The 18,500-nt window shown below is 40.6% G+C and overlaps 1 protein-coding gene and 1 long non-coding RNA gene across 2 annotated transcripts in view; one reads left to right on the top strand and one right to left on the bottom strand.

Moving 5' to 3' along the window:
• Positions 1-5,163, bottom strand: LOC120384231 (histamine H3 receptor-like). The gene is made up of 3 exons (XM_039502620.1): positions 4,770-5,163; positions 4,238-4,404; positions 1-1,188 (listed from the first exon to the last, which is right to left on the bottom strand). The coding sequence occupies exons 1-3, from the start codon at positions 5,035-5,037 to the stop codon at positions 301-303; spliced, it is 1,323 nt and encodes a 440-aa protein (XP_039358554.1). The 5' UTR covers positions 5,038-5,163; the 3' UTR covers positions 1-300.
• A 132-nt stretch (positions 5,164-5,295) lies between these two features.
• LOC120384232 overlaps positions 5,296-18,500 on the top strand; it is a 41,121-nt gene continuing 27,916 nt past the window's right edge. The window contains exon 1 of the long non-coding RNA XR_005588691.1: positions 5,296-5,433. This is a non-coding gene — a long non-coding RNA (uncharacterized LOC120384232). The remainder of the gene's footprint in view (positions 5,434-18,500) is intronic.

The following is an 18,500-nucleotide window of genomic DNA, read 5'->3' on the forward strand; positions in this document are numbered from 1 at the left end:
CACAATCCTCGCTTCTACAAATCTCGCGTTGTTATTAGGGTTACAGCTAGCCTGACTCTTGCTAACAGAGACTGTCATGCATTAAGATCCCCTACAAATCCCTGTAAGTTCTTTCTGTACTTCCACACAAATAAATCAGATTTATATTTGTATTGATCTTTAAATTCTCCTAAGCCTACCCTGACTTAAAGTAACCAGTGGTAGTCCTAATGCATGGACCTAAACCAAAGCAGCGCCAGTAGGTTCCTTTTAGAAGCAAGTAGTGTTTCTACATAACATTCTTGTTTTCCTTATACATTTTTACATAAAAATGTGGGGATGAATTTTAGCCTTACCAGGACACAGCAGTTTTATAAAAGCTTTTCTGAAGCTCATGTGGCACAGTGGGTATAAAACAGGGTTAATGGCTGAGTTCAGCCACAGAAGCCAAAATGAAGTCTCATAGAGAGAATGATGCACACATTGCCCATGACAAGCTGCTCTAATGATCATCAGAAGTGTATAAGGAGCCCAACACAAACCAAACACACAGACAATAATTGCTAAAGACTTGGCTACTCGTTTGTCCCGGGAAAGTCTAACTCTGTTTGCCATGCTGTTGGCAATGTCTGTTCTTCTTGTGGTCGTGCAAACGTTTTCTATAGCTTTGTAAAAACTGCCCCTGGGTTGTTTAGTCTCAACATCCACCTGTAAAGGTGGTAAATCTTGCCCAACATTAAAATCTAGGGACTGGTTATCAAGTTTACATAGGCTGAGCCTTGAACCGCAGGGTCTAGTGGGTGAAAGGCTACTAGCTCTCCTTTTCTTAGCTCTCTGTCTGTCAGGTTTTACAAAAAATATTACATGCTCTCTTTTTTTCCCTTGGAAACTTGTTTCACAGTCCTCTTGACCAGGTGCTAGGTTTTTGTTTCTCATGGGAGTGCGCTTCTTGATGTTGATGTAAATGCTTAAGTTAAAGTATGTAACGCTAATGAAAGGTGTAAAGAATTCAATAGTAGAAGCAATCATTAGGAAATACCAATTGTAGAAAAATTCAGCATAGCACTCTCCTTCAGGGAGGATAGTTTTTTGAGCAATATACTCCCAACTGATGATGGCTGGTCCATAGAGAAGAAAAGCTGCAATCCATACGATTATCATCTTTAATACTGCATTTCTAGTCATCCCCTTCTGAGCTCTGTAACTCACCTAAGCAATGAAAAAAGTAACAAATTATGTTCATGCTCCCCAGAACAATCCAATAACCTATAACTATAATGTTAAGGATTCTTGTTTTATTTTTATGTTGTACCTGCTGGGCACACTTAATGTGTTTAGCAAGAAAAGGTTTCATTTTTGTAACAAACCAAAGCCATTCCTGCAATTCCCTTTACAACACCCACCATTTAATAAAATAGGCACCCTTCTAGCTGCTTGATTGTCTGTCTTATGTGGACAAAGAATTGCACCTTGCATCATTCCTAAGAGCTGTGGACTGCACAAAACATGAATTCTTGAGGAAAGGATCCTACCTCTAGCCCCAGTCCTCCCAGTCAGAGGTCACATGTATTTTGATGTAGTAGCTATGATGCCTGCTTGTGGGATATTGTGGGAGTGAATTTTTGTTTCTTAATTTTTATATTTCTCCTGTGGGATTAGTTAAGTAACTTAAATTACGTTTCCAAGTGATGTTGAGTTTACAGAACACCTCTACAAACGCTTACTAAACTGTAGGAAAGGCTGTCATGTTTAAATTTGGTATGACAGGCTATGATCACTAAAAATTGTTAGGTCCCCACCTGTCTTCCTCTCTGTGACTTGTAATAAACAGTGGATATTAAAATCAATATTTTGGGAAATCTTACTGCTTCCCAAACAAAATCAGAAAAAAAAGCAATGACATGAAGGATAAAAGGAAAACTCTGCCATGCAAAAAGGTGCAAGCTATTTCTGCAAAATGACTGCTCTCACTCCACAATGTGTATTTCAATGAACGCCCAAATATTGAGAGAAGTGGGGGCTATAGCAATGGTCACAGGTATGTGTGGGAGGAGGGGGGAGGGAGGAAGAGGCAGAAACCTGAATTGAAATCCTATGTTGGTCCTTGACTTGCTATAAAATAAGGGAGATGGAACTTCCATGCTTCACATGCTTGTTGCAGCCTTTAATTAGTATTTGTGTCATGTCTTGCACAGCCAACTACAACTGCTTGTGAATGTGACTATACCTCTCTGCCTTTGTTCTAACCTAGCCTCTAGGCAACTAATCTGCGTCCCTCTGTGAACTGTTAAAATTCAGGTTTCAGAGTAGCAGTCGTGTTAGTCTGTATCCGCAAAAAGAACAGGAGTACTTGTGGCACCTTAGAGACTAACAAATTTATTTGATCATAAGCTTTCGTGGGCTACAGCCCACTTCATCGGGTGCATTCAGTGGAAAATACAGTAGGAAGATACAGGGGTGGCTTTAGGGATTTTGCCGCTCCAAGTATGGCAGCCAGGCTGCTTCTGGCGGTTTGCCTGCGGAGGGTCCGCTGGTCCCGCGGCTTTGGGCCTGCGGGAGGTCCTCCGAAGCCACAGGACCAGCTGGAGGCAGCCTGCCTGCCGCCCTCGCAGCGCTGGCAGAGCACCTCCCGCGGCTTGCTGCCTCAAGCATGCGCTTGGCGTGCTGGGGCTTGGAGCCGCCTCAGGAAGATAGATATAGATATACATAGAGAACATGAAATAATGGGTGTTACCATCCACACTATAACGAGCGTGATCAGTTAAGGTGAGCTATTACATCACCCTTTACCAGAAACCTACTGCTCGCTATACTTACCTACATGCCTCCAGCTTTCATCCAGACCACACCACTCGATCCATTGTCTACAGCCAAGCTCTGCGATACAATCGCATTTGCTCCAACCCCGCAGACAGAGACAAACACCTACACGATCTTTATCAAGAGTTCTTATAATACCCACCTGCTGAAGTGAAGAAGCAACAGATTGACAGAGCCAGAAGAGTATCTAGAAGTCACCTACTACAGGACAGGCCCAACAAAGAAAGTAACAGAATGCCACTAGCTGTCACCTTCAGCCCCTAACTAAAACCTCTCCAGCACATCAAGGATCTATAACCTATCCTGAAGGATGATCCATCACTCTCACAGATCTTGGGAGACAGGCCAGTCCTTGCTTACAGACAGCCCCCACACCTGAAGCAAATACTCACCAGCGACCACATAACAAAAACACTAACCTAGGAACCTATCCTTGCAACAAAACCCGTTGCCAACTCTGTCCACATATCTATTCAGGGGCTACTATCATAGGACCTAATCACATCAGCCACACTATGAGAGGCTTGTTCACCTGCACATCTACCAATGTGATATATGCCATCATGTGCCAGCAATGCCCCTCTGCCATGTACATTGGCCAAACCAGACAGTCTCTTTTACAGACAGTAAAAGAATAAATGGACACAAATCAGATGTCAAGAATTATAACATTCAAAAACCAGTTTGAGAACACATCAATTACAGACCTAAAATTCGCAATATTACAACAAAAAAACCTTCAAAACCAGACCCCAAGGAGAGACTGCTGAATTGGAATTAATTTGCAAATTAGATACCATTAAATTAGTCTTGAATTACACAAAGTAAAACTATTTCCCTATACTTATTCTCCCGCCCCCCCCCCCCAGTTCCTCACATATTGTCAATTGCTGGAACTGGGCCATTTTCATTACCACTACAAACAGTTCTTTTTCTCTCCTGCTGATAATAGTGCACCTTAACTGCTCACTCTCCTTATAGTGTGTATGGTAACACCCATTGTTTCATGTTCTCTGTGTATCTATATATCTTCCTACAGTATTTTCCACTGCATGTATCTGATGAAGTGGGCTGTAGCACAGGAAAGCTTATGCTCAAATAAATGTTAGTCTGTAAAATGACACAAGTACTCCTGTTCAATTTAGGAGGAACTGAATTTTAACAAAAAGAAGACTCAAACCCAGTCAATCTAAGCCTTGCTGTGTTTTGTCAAGGTAGCATTCAGTCCCCATGAGCTGGCTGGAGCATAGTTGGCAAGCAGTGGTAACGCAGACCGTGCTGACCAGCGGAGGCAGTGACAGCCTCAAAGCCCACATTCTCCTTTGCCTTTATTAGCGGGTCCGGCCTTATCCCTTTTAACCTAGGAGTCTCCCCGTAACCTCCAGGCTGAGCGCTCCAGGCACGGCCGCGGCTCAGGTAGAAGGGCTCTGTCCCTTACCGCTTTGGTAACGGAAATGAACCTGTCGAAGCTGATCAGGACGATGTTGAAGACGGAGGCGGTGCACACCAGGTAATCCACCACCAGCCACAGCTTGCACAAGCCCTTGCCGAACTTCCACTCGCCCGTCAGCACGTAGGGGATGTAGAGCGGGATGCAGAAGCCACCTGCGGACAGAGAGCTCAGCTCAGCTCCGCACCGCCCCGGCTCCGTGTGCTCCTGTTCTGGCACCTCCAGCGGGGCCGGACCCAAACGTTTACCGGCTGGTGGCTGAGCCCCGGCGTGCAGCCTGGGTCCCCATCCCCTCGGGAAAGGTGTGTGGGGGGTGTCTGCCCTCGCCCTGCCCTGCCCCCCGGGAGTTAACCTGTCCCAGCCCCAGCCGGGCACAGCGCTGCCCCGGCCCGGGGGCGGTCCCCCCCCCCGGCTGCAGCGCCCAGGGACTGGCTCTCCGCGCGCTCAGCACCCCTTGGCCGCCCCGGCCAGCCCCCGTGCCCGGCTCCGGCCCGCGGGCGCCGCTGGGGGCAGAACTCACCCACCAGCAGGTCGGCGAGGGCCAGGTTGAGGAAGAAGAAGTTGCCCTGCGTGCGGAGGCTGCGGTCCACCACGAAGGCCAGGATGACCAGCGCGTTGCCCAGCACGGTGGCCAGCACCAGCAGCCCCATGAGCGCGGCCAGCAGCACCGAGAGGCCGGCGGAGAACTGGCCGCGGTGCTGAAGCAGCTGCCCCGCGCCGGCCGCGCACGCGTTGCCCAGCGCCGCCGGGCGGCTGGAGAGGTTGAGCCAGGGCAGGTCTCCAGGCATGGCTGCGGCGCGGGGCGGAGCGCGCGGCGGGGCTCAGGTACGCGCCATCCCTGCCCGTCCCGTCCCGCGCCGGGGCTGGGGCTGGGGAGCGCCCGGGAAGCCGCTCGCTGGGCGCCGCCGGCTCGGACGGCCAGTCGCGCTGTGGAGCCTCAGCGCGAGCTGGCGGAGCAACTCCAGAGCGGGCAGAGGCGGGGCCAGGCGGGGGGAAGGGGCGGGAGCGGGGCGCTGAGGAGAGCAGCCCAGCCGCGCGGCGGGGAGCGGGGTTCCAGCCCGCCCGCTCGCAGGGAGCGCGCTCAGCCTGAGGCGGGCGGTCAGTGCCTTAGATGGTACAAACCGCTCCATATCCCGCCCCGCCTGCGTTTGTTCCACGCCCTAGCGGCCAGGGGCCGCCCACGGGTGAGTTTAGCGCACAGGTGCTCAGGGCTTCCTAAAAGTCCAAATAAATCTGTTAGTCTTTAAGGTGCTGCTGGACTCCTTGTTGTTTCTGTGGCTACAGACTAACACGGTTACCCCCTGATACTATGAGTAAGGTAGTTTTAATAGTGATGCTTACCTGATGTTGGGCCTGCCTGGCTCCTGTTTTCATTAAGTCCAATGGGAATTTTCCATTGACTTCAGTATGCATGGGATCAAGCCCATTGATAATAGCATAATCAGCAGAAATTGAGTATAAAATACATGGAGACAGCACACAGATACAAAGAAGAGAAAACAAGACTCTCAGTCGTAAGGAAAAGAGAAAGATTTTTTTGGTGTTCTTTCATAAATCTTTCAGATTGTTGAGATTCTCACTGGTTCCCACTGGTTAATGACCTCTTGATTCTCCTTTAATACTAACATTTTAAAGAGACATGATGTCCACAACTATTAAAGGTTTTACCCATTTTTTGCTCTGTGAAGAGTTTTTTTTAGACCCCGATAATGCTCCGTGAAGCCTTCAAGCTCTCCTAAGAACAAATGCTAGATGGGCAGCATGCTCAGAATGGCAGATTTTGCTAATACAGATTTCAAACACTTTCTAATTTTCCTGTAAATGAAAAGGTTGTCTCTCATATGTAGTGAGTTATTATACTGTCACTTTCCCTGTTGCAGATGCATGCTGATTTTTTCTTAATGATAATCAATTGTTGAGAAATCAGCTTTGTTCTATTCTGGAACATATGCTGCCAGTCCTGCGGGGAGAGCCTTCTAACTGGGATGTGCTAAGAAGCATGAGAGGAGAAAGAGAGAGGAAGTACAGAATTTTTCTAAATTGTTTTGGGAGCAGACTGGATTGTGGATTCCTGAAACTAAGACCCAAGAATAAATTCTGTCTAATCCCCGAAGCAAAAGTTCTAGTTTAGTAGAGCTGGTTGAAAAATAAGAACTTTATTTCAAAAAAATTAAATTTAAAAAAATTCAAGGCATTTTTATTCTTCTGGGTCAAGAATTTTTCAAAAATTTCCATGAATTTTTTTGATTGTTTTCATTTTTGAAAATCACAAAGACTATTTTTTGCCCACCCCTATGGTTGCTTTTGAGACACAGAGCTGCCTGAACCATGCTCTTTCCTGACGACTCTAGTGTATTTGTGTATGTGGGTGAATGTCACTATAGTAGCTACAGTACAGAATGTGTTTTCCCACTACAGTCAGCTGACACTTTCCACAGAATGGGCTAAATTCAACCCTCAGTTACACCTGTTAACCTCAAATGGGGAACCGACAGAAGGCAGAATCTTGCTGTGTGTTCTGTTGGTCCAATAAATGCAGATCTCACTTGAGATGAATAACACAAAAATTATATCTAAGAAGCCTCATGTGCATCAATAGTATAGGTGTGGACAATTTAAAACATGTTTTAAACACAATTCCTTTCTTATGTTACTAATAATACCTTGGATTACTAGCTTGCCACCCAGGGGAAATTGACTAGAATAGCTCCCCATCTAGATATTCTACTTTGGAATAAAAATGATTTTATTTCAGGATACTTATTCCACTTTGGAATCATCTTCATTATTTGGTAATAGAATGGTGTCCACATGGGGAGCTATTCTTGTCAATTTCTCTATGTTCACAAGCCCTATTAAACCTGAACATTTTTTTTAAATGAAATTTACTTTTCACGCTTTCTGTTGTTTATTTACTTGTGTTTTGGTCTGCTTGCAAATCAAAATAGGTTTTAGTGACACATGAGAGAGATTCTCACAGCCATCTGAATGGCAAGAGCATTAAGGTCTTTTGGGAAAATGGGAAACTTAATATGTATTCTATTTTAATTGCTTCATGTGTACATTGTAGTAACATTTTCCTGGTTATGTTGTTTTATTGTACATTGTAATTGCAAAAGTATACTGATTGTTTCTGCACTTTTTGAATTATTAGAGACTGGTGAGTACTGAAATATTAAGCTATTTAGCTGTCTGCAATGTTTATTTCTTTTAACATAGTTGATCTCAAGCCCCCAACATTATACAATTAAAATTAAAGGGTAAAAATCCTTTAACACAGTTCAAATTCAGAAAGAAAGGCTTTCAGGCAGCATACAATAGAATATAGCCTTCAGACTAATGCAGTACAATATAACATACAACTATAATTAACAGCTCACAATAAACTCAAGTCCAGATTTTCAAAAGTGCTCAGGACCCAGATGCTGCCATTGTTTCTACAGTTCTCAGTTAGAGCTTTTGGGTGCTGAACTCTTTTTGACAACCAGGCCCTCTCAATATAATGAACACATATAAAATAGAGTCCACTATTGGAAATGAGCTAAATAAACAATAAAAGAGAGAGCCCAGGGGAACAGATGGATCCAGCAATTTCCTGTGAAATTTATTTATTTCATTTTCAAATGAACACCAAAGACACCTATGCAAAGTTCTAGGTATCTTAACATGAATTAATCATACAATAAGTACAATTAAATTAAACTAAACTTCAAAAACATTAAAACCTGTTCCACAGGAACTTGACAGCCGGCCACTTAACCATTATCCATCTAGGAAGCAAAACTTGAGCCTATTAAACTGGTGGTTTTTGCAGCAAACCCTGAAAGTTGCCAAATTTGGGCTATTTCCAAATAGCCCAGAGTTCCAGGTTTAAAAAAAAATGTAGACTCTCTTGGATCAATTGGAAAGTGAGTCCCAGAGTGGAGGGTTCTTCTAATCTTTGTCACAAATAGTTTATGAGGCCACTATATTCATGATATTCCTTGGGAAGTTATTGCCACTAAAAGGCATCAATCCCATATGGGACTGATGTTACAGCTGTGGCCAGTCTATGTTGGTTGACTTTACAGCTGGGTGAAAACTGCAAAAAATCTGCATGAATAATCATTCGAACTTTTAAATGAATCCACTTTGACAGAGTTTGTGGTCCTTTTGTGTTTGTTCTCTGTGAATGACTTAGTGAATGAGTTCACTAGTAGGATGATTCACTGATGGAAGCACATTTTATGTGACTATTGTAGAATATTTGCAGGACAGGAATTCTGAATTTGTAATCACAAACACTTACATTTAATCTGATCACCACTTAGTGAGAGACACACCATGTAAGTTACATAGCCAATCAAGCCAGCTTGAATTTCAAGTGGTTACCACAACCAGCTCTTTCCAACGAGCTACACCCAAGAATAATTTGCAGAAATTATTCAGCAACTAATTTTGAATAACATGTACTTTTGAGAATCACAGTCTGTTCACAAGCAACTAGCAAAAAGAAAAAGGAGACATTTGTCAAATTATTAATGCAAATTCTATGCCCTATTTCAGAAATGACTTGACATCTCAAGGGGAAAAACATACTACAAACATCATCATTTAGCATCAGCTATTGATTATTCGGTCTAATCAAAGGATTCCAAATACAGGTATCTGAAGCAGTACAAATGCAAAACATCTCTAATTAGGATTGACTGACATGGTGATCAAAACTCTGGATGTGACCAGAGCCATGCCTACACTAGGCCTCCTGTTGGTGATAGCACTGAGATGTAACTGATGGTATTTTTTGTAAAATTCCTTAGAGTAGATATAGCCACAGTGCAGAAAGTCTTTTCTTATATAAAGGCAACTTTTCAGTTGTAGCATATTATTGCAAAAAGGGTTTACTTATTAATAGCCCCCTTTCAGATTGTGCAGACAGATGCCAGCTTTCTTCTCATCTCTGAGTGACAAGAGTTCAATACTTGAGAGAGAAAGTATTTTCTTTGTCAGTGGCAAACAGAACAGATTTTTGGGCTGCTTGAGAGAATATATACATAGATTTATCAATTAAATACATGAAAAGCTTTTATTAGATAGCTCTGGTCTTAATTAAATGAGTAGGGGAAATTGAATTCTATCATACTCGTTTCCTACTATTTTTCTCCACTTTGACAAATCAGTGTTTCACTTCCACATGTATTCAAGTGTTTTTGTTTGATGTTCTCCCATCATCTCCAGACAAATAGCATGATTCCTTTTAATTTAATATTATTGTTCTCACTCTCCTGGGTAGGGAAACAGAACCTCTCTGATCTGTGCTACTAGCAAGGAGACCCAGTACAGGTTATTGAATCTTACCATTTAGTGAGCATGCAAATGCACAATTTTTAAAAAACAATTCTGTATTGAACAAATGTAGACAGTAGAACCTCAGTAATCTGCAGACTAATGAGAGTTGGGAGTGGGCAGCAACACGAGCACCACTGGCTAGTTACAAGTTTCCTCCTAGCCCAGTTACAGGGCATTTCTAAAGTCAGGGGTGGGGTGAAGAGGTGACATGGTACTTCTTCATGTACCTTTAGACACAACAAATCCTGCATCTTGGCAGGGGGTTAGCCTAGATGGCCCTTGCAGTTCCTTCTAATCCTATGATTCTAAGTATTCTAACTAGCAGAACTGACAATACAGTACCAGCAAACCAGGAATTCCAGCATTCATATATAATTCTGAAATACCTCCTTTCATGCTGCACTGGTATTGTCCAGAAATGAGCTAGAAGCTCATTCTGGTTTCCACATCTTTACTTTTCCCAAACCAGCAGGTTGTTTTTCCACACAGAGCTGCTCATGAATAGACTTTTTAATATGCTCCCCCCCAACTTCACTGAAAATTCACCTTCTGTGTCTGTAGCATCAAGAGTTGGATTTTCATAGCCTTTCCAGCTTTAAAAGTAATGGGAGATGTTCTTTCCCTTCAGACCTATACGTTCCAAAGCTGTCCATGGATATTGTTTGCTGGAATGTTGGCTCCCACTACTGAGACCTTGGTGTGCTCACATTTGCTTGTTTTGTTTTTTTTTGGCATGTTAATGCATATGTCCATATGTTAGATTGGCAGTATGCTAATTTCGGATGAGCATGAGTGCATTGCCAACACAAGATGGCTTTAGAGGAGTTAGAGAGAGGACTTGTGGAATGTTGGCCATTCTGAATTGAGATCCTCTTGTTGCCAAGCAAGGGCCCAATTAGCTTTAGCCATGCTTTATTGCAAGGCAGATTCATAACTATTATACTGTTAACACATGCTTTTAGCCTGTATTTTTAGTTTCTCAACCCACCTTTATGTTGGATGAAGAAAGAAAGGCATATGCATACAGGGATCTTCATAAGCCTCTGTAATTTCACTCTTTTCATTTCAAACCTGTCCTCAGAGCCCATGTTAAATGCTCTCAGGCATGCCAGGCATCTATCAATCACCTCACTTCATGCTTCAATGCAGTGCACGCTTGCTATGCTATATACAACCATTTTCACCTACTTCCTTTCCCACCGCCCCTTAAAATTGATGGTTGATAATACCCAAGTTGATAGACTGTAATTATAGTTGTGTGGAGGTCAATGTTATATTGCAATTACACCTTAAAATAGCTGACACCTCTTATTTGGGTGTTGCTGTTTGTTCTTTTTGGAATAGTGGGATGGTGTTTCTTCTGCATCTGCTATTATGTGGGGGGATGTTTCCCATTTTGGATTATAAGTTTAGTTATATTGTGTTATGTAGAGCTGTGTGGGAACTGGAATTTCCATTTTGTGGGAAATTCCACAATTTCAAAATTTGTCATCCTTCCAAATCAGAACAAAACCAAAGAATTTTACTTATAAATGCAGTTCGACTTAACATGAAATAATGTGACAAAGCACTAGCTAGTGCTTCAGATCTCCCTCTGCCATGTTGTAAAATGAGACAGCATGCTAGTTCTATTTAGCTTTATTATTTTTGTTTGCAGTTGGAAGGCTCAAGGGTTTATTACAGTTTGGGCTTTCACCTTTACATGAAACAGGGAGGAAGGTGAGTAGTGCCAGGTTAGGAGGCTTTATTTGATGCTTTATAGAGCTGACAAAAATGCATTTATCACATTGGCAAGGGGGGATAAAAGAGAATATTAGAAAAACTAGGACATAAAAGAGTGATAAGCATAAATCTTTGAACTCAGACAGTATTATGTTCCACAGGGAGTAATACAAATGCAGAATAAATTACAATGAGAAATGGCAGTGAGGAAGCTGAGTTTAGGTTAGAGAAGTATGGTTCATGTTCAAGGAAGTTTCAGGGCTAGGACAGGATTTTGTTCTAGAAATATCAACAAATGTCAAAGTATGAGATGAACACTAAAGCTGGATCTGGCTAAGGTGAAAACAGGGTACTGCCCACCATGTTCCAGCATAGATATCAGAGTTATACAAATATGAGACACTAAAATTAAAAGGCAAAGAAGACAATCAAGCAAAGGGACATAGCAGTCCACTGTAAATGCAAACAACAAGTGCAGGCTCTGACATCAATCCCTCCCACACCAAATCCCAAATATGTCTCATGATGATAAGGTAGTTACAGTCCTGTCAAAACGAAACTGCTGTATGTCTGTCTGTGAATTCAACCATGCAGGGCTGGAAACTGTTTTTAGGACGCTAGTTACTGTCAAAATCAGGTTAGAATTATCCCTCCCAATTTAATTTACCTGTCGGTTTTCTGCCACACAGAGATATCAATAGGATGAAAAGGTGAAATGAAGAAGGGCATTTTTTTCAAGGAAAATCAACACATTTTAGGAGACTAAATCATTGCTCTGATTCATTAGACTATAGCTGGCATACTAACTAGAGAGAAATAGGCAGCATTTGTTGTATCTGCTTCTCTAGCAGGTTAGATGTGTTTCAACCCAGATTCATCAACAGCAAGAAGAAAGCTATCAGGAAACATTACATCAAGACAAAAAAGAAATAAATGAAGAAAGGAGGATTATTAGAGGCTTGCGGTTCTCATGGGGGCAGAGACAAATGACCATGTGGACAGTGGAGCCTTGGGGAAATGTCTGTGCATCAGAGCTGGGTGAATTATTAATTGTGAATATTTTATCTGGACAATTATGGCATTTGTTGTTGAACAATATTTAACCCATTATCTATTCATCTCTATTGTGAATTATGTTGGGACAAAAATTTTAATTTTCTATATGTCTTTGTAGAGAGGTCAAACTACAGGATGTAAAAGGGCAGTCTTCCATGATGATTGGCAGGTATTATGTAAAAGGTCCAGCTTTCTTCTCTTTCTGATGTTCTACTCCTCTTTAATGTTTATATTGCAGCCAATGGAGCTATGCAACTTGCACCATCTGAGGGTCACCTCTCAATTACAGTCTGTATAACTTTGGTTATGGATTGTTTCTGTTTGAAAGCAGTTTGCACAATGTTCCTTATGATATGGGTTGTTTTTCAGTGAAAAAAAATCACATCTGTTCTACACATAGGTGTACTGAGGCAGAGAGCAGTGAAATAAGTTGGCAGAGGGCATACAGCAAGTCAGTGACACAGCAAGATGGAAACCAAGAGCTGTGATTCCCAGCCTCTGTTTAGAACATGAGACCAAACTTTCTTTCATTTCAGAGCCGGAGGAAAACTTTAAGTGAAAGAGTCTGATTTTCAGAAAGTTGATGCCCAAAGTCTGCATGCAATTATATGTGCATATTGGGCATTTGCACATACAAAAGTGTATGTTTGTTGCAGTAGGTAATTGCTCCAAATTACTGATGGTAGAACCCAAAACCTTATATTGTTAATATTTTATCAATTGAAAATACAGTAAACGGGAATTGAATAAATATTGACACACATGGTTGTTGAAACAAATATGTCTGACCTAGCCCAAGAAATCACCTGTTACTTACTCCAAATGTCAGTGATTATAGGGAAAGAACTTTTAACCCATAGAATTTCTTGGAGTACTAGTAGGTTAATTTTGGCATTCAGCAGATCTCATAAGTCTAAAATGATTTACTTTTTCAGTCTAAACTGATGAACATATTAATTTTAAGTTAAATTAAGAAAATCTTTGTAATCATTTGATTTGTTTGATACTGCAGCTCAATGTCTCTTTATTTTTTCTCTTTAAAGCAGAATAGACCTAGAATCCATAACACATCACAGGAAAACCTGCTCAGAATTATAAAAAGATGAAAATATAAGAACAAATATAATTAGTCCATTGTACAAGAGAAACAAAAGATCAGCAGTATGCTCACATTCATACCTGCTAATGAAATGCATACAGGAAGCATTCATAGCTATAAATCAACAGCTTATGACAATTTATAATCTGAAGATTTCCATTGACTTTGATGTATTTTGAATCTGACCCTAATTTCAAATATGTTTGCAAAGTCTATAAAGCATGGTTTTAACTAATTCCAGAGGAAACATTAAAGCACAGAAGTAGGCACCAGGAGACCTGTGCTCTGTTTTTGGCGCTGCTGTAGACAGGGAATCTTGGGCAAATCACTCAGCTGTTCATGTCTGTTTCCCATTACTTGACAGTGTGTTCACACTTGATGGGCACTTGGAGACCCTCAGATGAAAACCTTTTATAGAAGCCAAAGTGTTGTTATAATTGATTTGCGTTAGAGAGGTTCATAAATACAATGCCAGCTGAACTGTAGAGTTCAAATCCATTTTCTGTTAGTAGTAAACACAATAGTCCAGGCAGCTATCACCCACCACATTTTGGGATATAGTCAGATTTGTGTGCATTGATTGAAGCATGCAGTTCTCATTTGCATCAGTGGGAGCTAGGCAAATAATAATGCTACATTAATATGAAACTATACTCCTTAATCTTCCTTTTTAAAAAAACCTCTCTTGTTTAATTCTTGTTTTAAAAGCCAGTGGGACTGCTCAAGTGCTTAAAGTTCTGAACCACTTAAGTGCTTTGCTGGGTCAGTGCCTTTATCCCTGTCCTGGGCTCCAGGTTACAGATATTAATATCACTAGTTTTGCACGTAAGATTTGTGAATATGAGCAAGCCTAGTTAGATGTTTAAATTTGTAACAAAACCCCAAATCAGGCAAATGTCATTGTATATTGGCACAATTATTTCCTATGGCTTTATTAGAGACATGGCTAAGAAAACACATTTCAAATAACACGACACATTTATTTTGACAGTATCCCTTCAATATCCAGTATGCTTTAATTTATATTTCAAAAGCTATAATAGACATTTATCGATCCCACCACTATGAAAACAAGCAATATTTTAAAACAATATTTATTTAAAGTGATAGCACAATGAAGAGTGGGTAAAATTTAAATACACCTCTACCTCAATATAACTCTGTCCTCAGGAGCCAAAAAGTCTTACCACGTTATAGGTGAAACCATGTTATATCGAACTTGCTTTGATTCACTGGAGTGCGCAGCCCCACCCCCCCGGAGCACTGCTTTACCACGTTATATCCGAATTCATGTTATATCGGGCCGCGTTATATCGAGGTAGAGGTGTATGTTGTTATGGCAGGTTTCACCAGGTAATGCTGTTACTCATTGTCTTCCAAGTTCTTTTTCTTAGCATTCAGGCAAGTTTTGACTCTTGGAAAGACGTGCTGTGTTGTTGTTAGTTTTGGGTTATACAAAGTTCGGTGTAGAGGCAGCTTGTGGAGAGAGGTGCAATATAATTTTTTCTCTGCTTTGGTTCCTGATTAGAGTAAACTCATGAGGCAGAGTGGTTCCCTGGGAAGTTGACATCTGATATTGGGCTCAGATTCTGGAAGAAGGAATTGCTCTGTGTGCTGTTTGGCCATCTCATTGCTGGGCAGGTATAGATGTGTAAATAGAGCAACGTACACATAGGATGTGCCTAGACTCAGGATCACTGATTTCTCCTCCACTGGAAAAAAGGGGGCAATAACATAAGTCCAGCCCATTAGATAATTGTGTACTTTGCATAACTATCTGAATTCTCCATGGAGAGGAAGGGGAAAGGTGGAAAGAAGGAGAGATTAATTAAGAGATTTTATATTGTTGTTATTTTATTATTAATAATACGGTAATTCATCTTTACACCAATCATAGTTCAGCTACAAATTCAGTTTTCAATCTGTATATGATGAATTACAAATTCTATTTATCATGGAAAACACACAATTCACTCTCTGTGGTAACATAGAAAGTGACAGTACAATTACCATCTCCTAGAGTTTTTCTGATTCTCCAGTCCAGACGGTGATTATGTGTGGTTACTTGGATCTGTTAATTTCTATATTAGTCAGTTTGAAAAGAGAGCATTTTGGTATCTCTGCTTTATTTGTATATGGGTGAGACTGGGTGTTTTGGATGTCCAGTTCCCATGAAAATTCATGGGAACTGGGCATTAAATCTCCATGGTAGCTATAATAGTCTCCTCTCTATAAGACATAAGGGATCATACATAATTTATAAATAGATCACTAATAACTTTTTTCCACTTAGAAAGGTAAATAGGGCCACTCATGCGTACATGTTTGCAGCATAGGGTCCTTTGAGGAACTGAGGAATCAAGAAGTGAAACAGTCCACCAACTGAGAAGTGACATTGAAAGTGTGACCTTGTTACATGCAAACTAACCTGCTATACTTTGCAAAACCATATTTGATTTTTTTTAGCTTTCCCACTTAAAATGTGAACTGAAGCTTTTTTGCTGTTTTATGATATTGTAGTCATAGGACTTTTACAGATAAATCCCTGCCTTAAAAAGAAAAATAATGCTAAAGCTTAGAGACAGATGTATGGAAAGGTGAAGGGAAAAGGTCTGCTTCTGAGTTTTTCATTTTCTTTGTGCTTTCACAGTTAGTCTTTTTAATCTAAAAACTTTCCAGACAATTTCTAGTGCTGTGCTTAAACCATACCTGCCTGAGTAGGAGGCGGGTGAAACTACCCTTTACTTTTACAAATAACTGACTATTGGTCCAAAAGCATACATAGAAGGGTCAGAACAGTTTCCATGGGGGCAGAGCTATTGCTTCCCTGACGACTTCTATCATGAATTTCACATCTGAATAAACTGGGCAATAGGGAACACTGAGAAAGGCTTAAAAAATGGTGAGCAGAAAACCAAGACTTCAGTGAGCAAACTTGTATTGAGAAAAAGAGCATTCTGGATTGTGCTAGCCCGAGCCAGAAAGCATAAGAAATTCATTTCTGAAAAGATCACCAAGATGTATCAGAGTGCTGACAGCACCCGGGGAGCCTGGTCTTTCAGTGCCATGTGGGTGCTTCTTGAAACTAAAGCGTCTGACAGACTAAAACTAGCCTCTAAAATCAAACATGACACTAGATTAAATTATAGCTGGTTTAGGACCTGCTCCAAAGCCCATTGAGATCAATGGAAAGATTCCTACTGACTTCACTGGGCTTTGGACCAGGCCCATAATAGCTGTAGAAGGGGAAATATTCAGATGAACAATAATAAGGCTTATCCCACGGTGAGTCATTTGGAGTTTTTCTTTTGCAAGCTAACAGTCATATCTTTGATTAGCTGGAATTGTTGGGACATTCCTTTGTTGCTTGCCCTTTTATTGCTGGTATCCTTTTCTTTCTGCAATTTATTAGCTGTAATTGTTGAATATGGTTCCCTGTCCAATGACATTAGATTGGCCAGCTGTGCCCAGCCTCTCTCAACATCCTGAAGACATTTCTGTCTCTATTTGATTGATATAATTTATTTGAATAGAGCATCTGGAAATACTTGATGAAAATCTAAGGCCCTTTACAAAAATGAAGATAAAATTCACCTCTCAGAGCCACCCTAAGGATCATTGTGTCACATCCTGCTTTCATTCCACATTTATTGGTGAATGGCAGTTCCTTAGAAGGAATGAAGCGAAGAGCTGGCAAGAGATTCAATGCCCAGATAAGAGAACCACAATGCAGACAGCGGAGGTGAATTTGCTTGCCCTTTGTTGTATTTTTTTGTATTTGGAATCATCTGATCCATTTATTGTTTTAAAGTTCCCTCCAGTGAAAAAGTGCTTGCAGCAGCACGGCTATTGAAAGGACAAAAAGGAAACTACATATAATCGCAATTACACTTGAAAATGGTTTCTACGTTGTTTGTATCAACATTTGTGTATTGAAATTTGTGTTAAGTGAAAAATGTAAGAATTTGGCAACACAGCCAATTCTAAACCAGACATTTCTGCTAGTTATCCATGAGAAGTGATATTTAATTAAGTAAAGAGGAAAAATATTAAAAATATTTTCTATATTATGCCCAATATGATTTGTGGCAATGTGTATCTGGGTATGAAAGTTGCCCAGAAGAAAATAATTAGAAATATGTACTGACTTATCTTTGAAAAGTAAAGGAGATATAAAACTCTAGGACATTTTATATGTTGGTGCTTAAAGTTAGGCACCTAAGTGGCTAGATTTTCAGAGATCTCAAGACAAAACATAATCCGCAATTTGGTAGTTACACTTCACTAATACAACAGAACAGACAATCTTCCTTATGAAAGAGGATCATGGTCATTACAACTCAGATCACTAGAGATATTTCAACCCTAGAAATAAAAGCAGAAGAAAAAGAATCTAAATGAACTACACAACAGTTTGGACACTTTTCTGATTTCTCCAGAACTGTATTTAGCAGTGTTCAATCTTCATTTTAATAAAGGCCTGTAGGGATTTTCAGTCTATTTTAAAAAATCTGTACTTCTCTCTCAGTTTAGTTTATTCACAAGCAGTGAATTTGATCATATATTTTGCTATGTAATATATCTTAACCTGATGTATATTTTTAACCGAGAGTATTTATTCTCATTTAAATCCCAGGGACTCCTTTGATATTACTCAAGTACTAGAATGTGCTGTAAGGCCTATGTTCTTCTTTCAAACTATGACCCATTATTTGTTTTCAACTCATACTGCTATCTATTCAGGTCATAGGTGCAATTTTGTTGTTCAAGTTGCTAACTTCACTAAAATATTTGCAGGACTAAATTACACATTACATGGAATCATATGGTGCAGGAGGAGGAGGTTATGTCAGTTTGTTCTAGATATGCATGATGAAACACTTTCTCCCTTTTGTAACACCAATACATTTCTCTTCCTTTTTTTTGAGCTTTGTACTCCTTGGAGATTTTAGAAATGGATCTCATGAATTTTGTATATAATGGGGTTTCGTTAGAGAAGGAGCTCAATCCATCTCTCAAGAAGAACAGAATTCCCTTTTCTGCTTG

Source organism: Mauremys reevesii, linkage group 16, assembly GCF_016161935.1.
Source record: "Mauremys reevesii isolate NIE-2019 linkage group 16, ASM1616193v1, whole genome shotgun sequence".
Classification (NCBI taxonomy): domain Eukaryota; kingdom Metazoa; phylum Chordata; order Testudines; family Geoemydidae; genus Mauremys; species Mauremys reevesii.

Excerpts from the sequence above, each read along its gene's own strand:
- LOC120384231 (XM_039502620.1), bottom strand. The coding sequence starts at position 5,037 with ATGCCTGGAGACCTGCCCTGGCTCAACCTCTCCAGCCGCCCGGCGGCG. Across the intron at positions 4,405-4,769 it reads CCTCGCCGACCTGCTGGTGG|GTGGCTTCTGCATCCCGCTC; the intron begins GTGAGTTCTGCC and ends CTCTGTCCGCAG. Across the intron at positions 1,189-4,237 it reads TCATTTCCGTTACCAAAGCG|GTGAGTTACAGAGCTCAGAA; the intron begins GTAAGGGACAGA and ends TTCATTGCTTAG.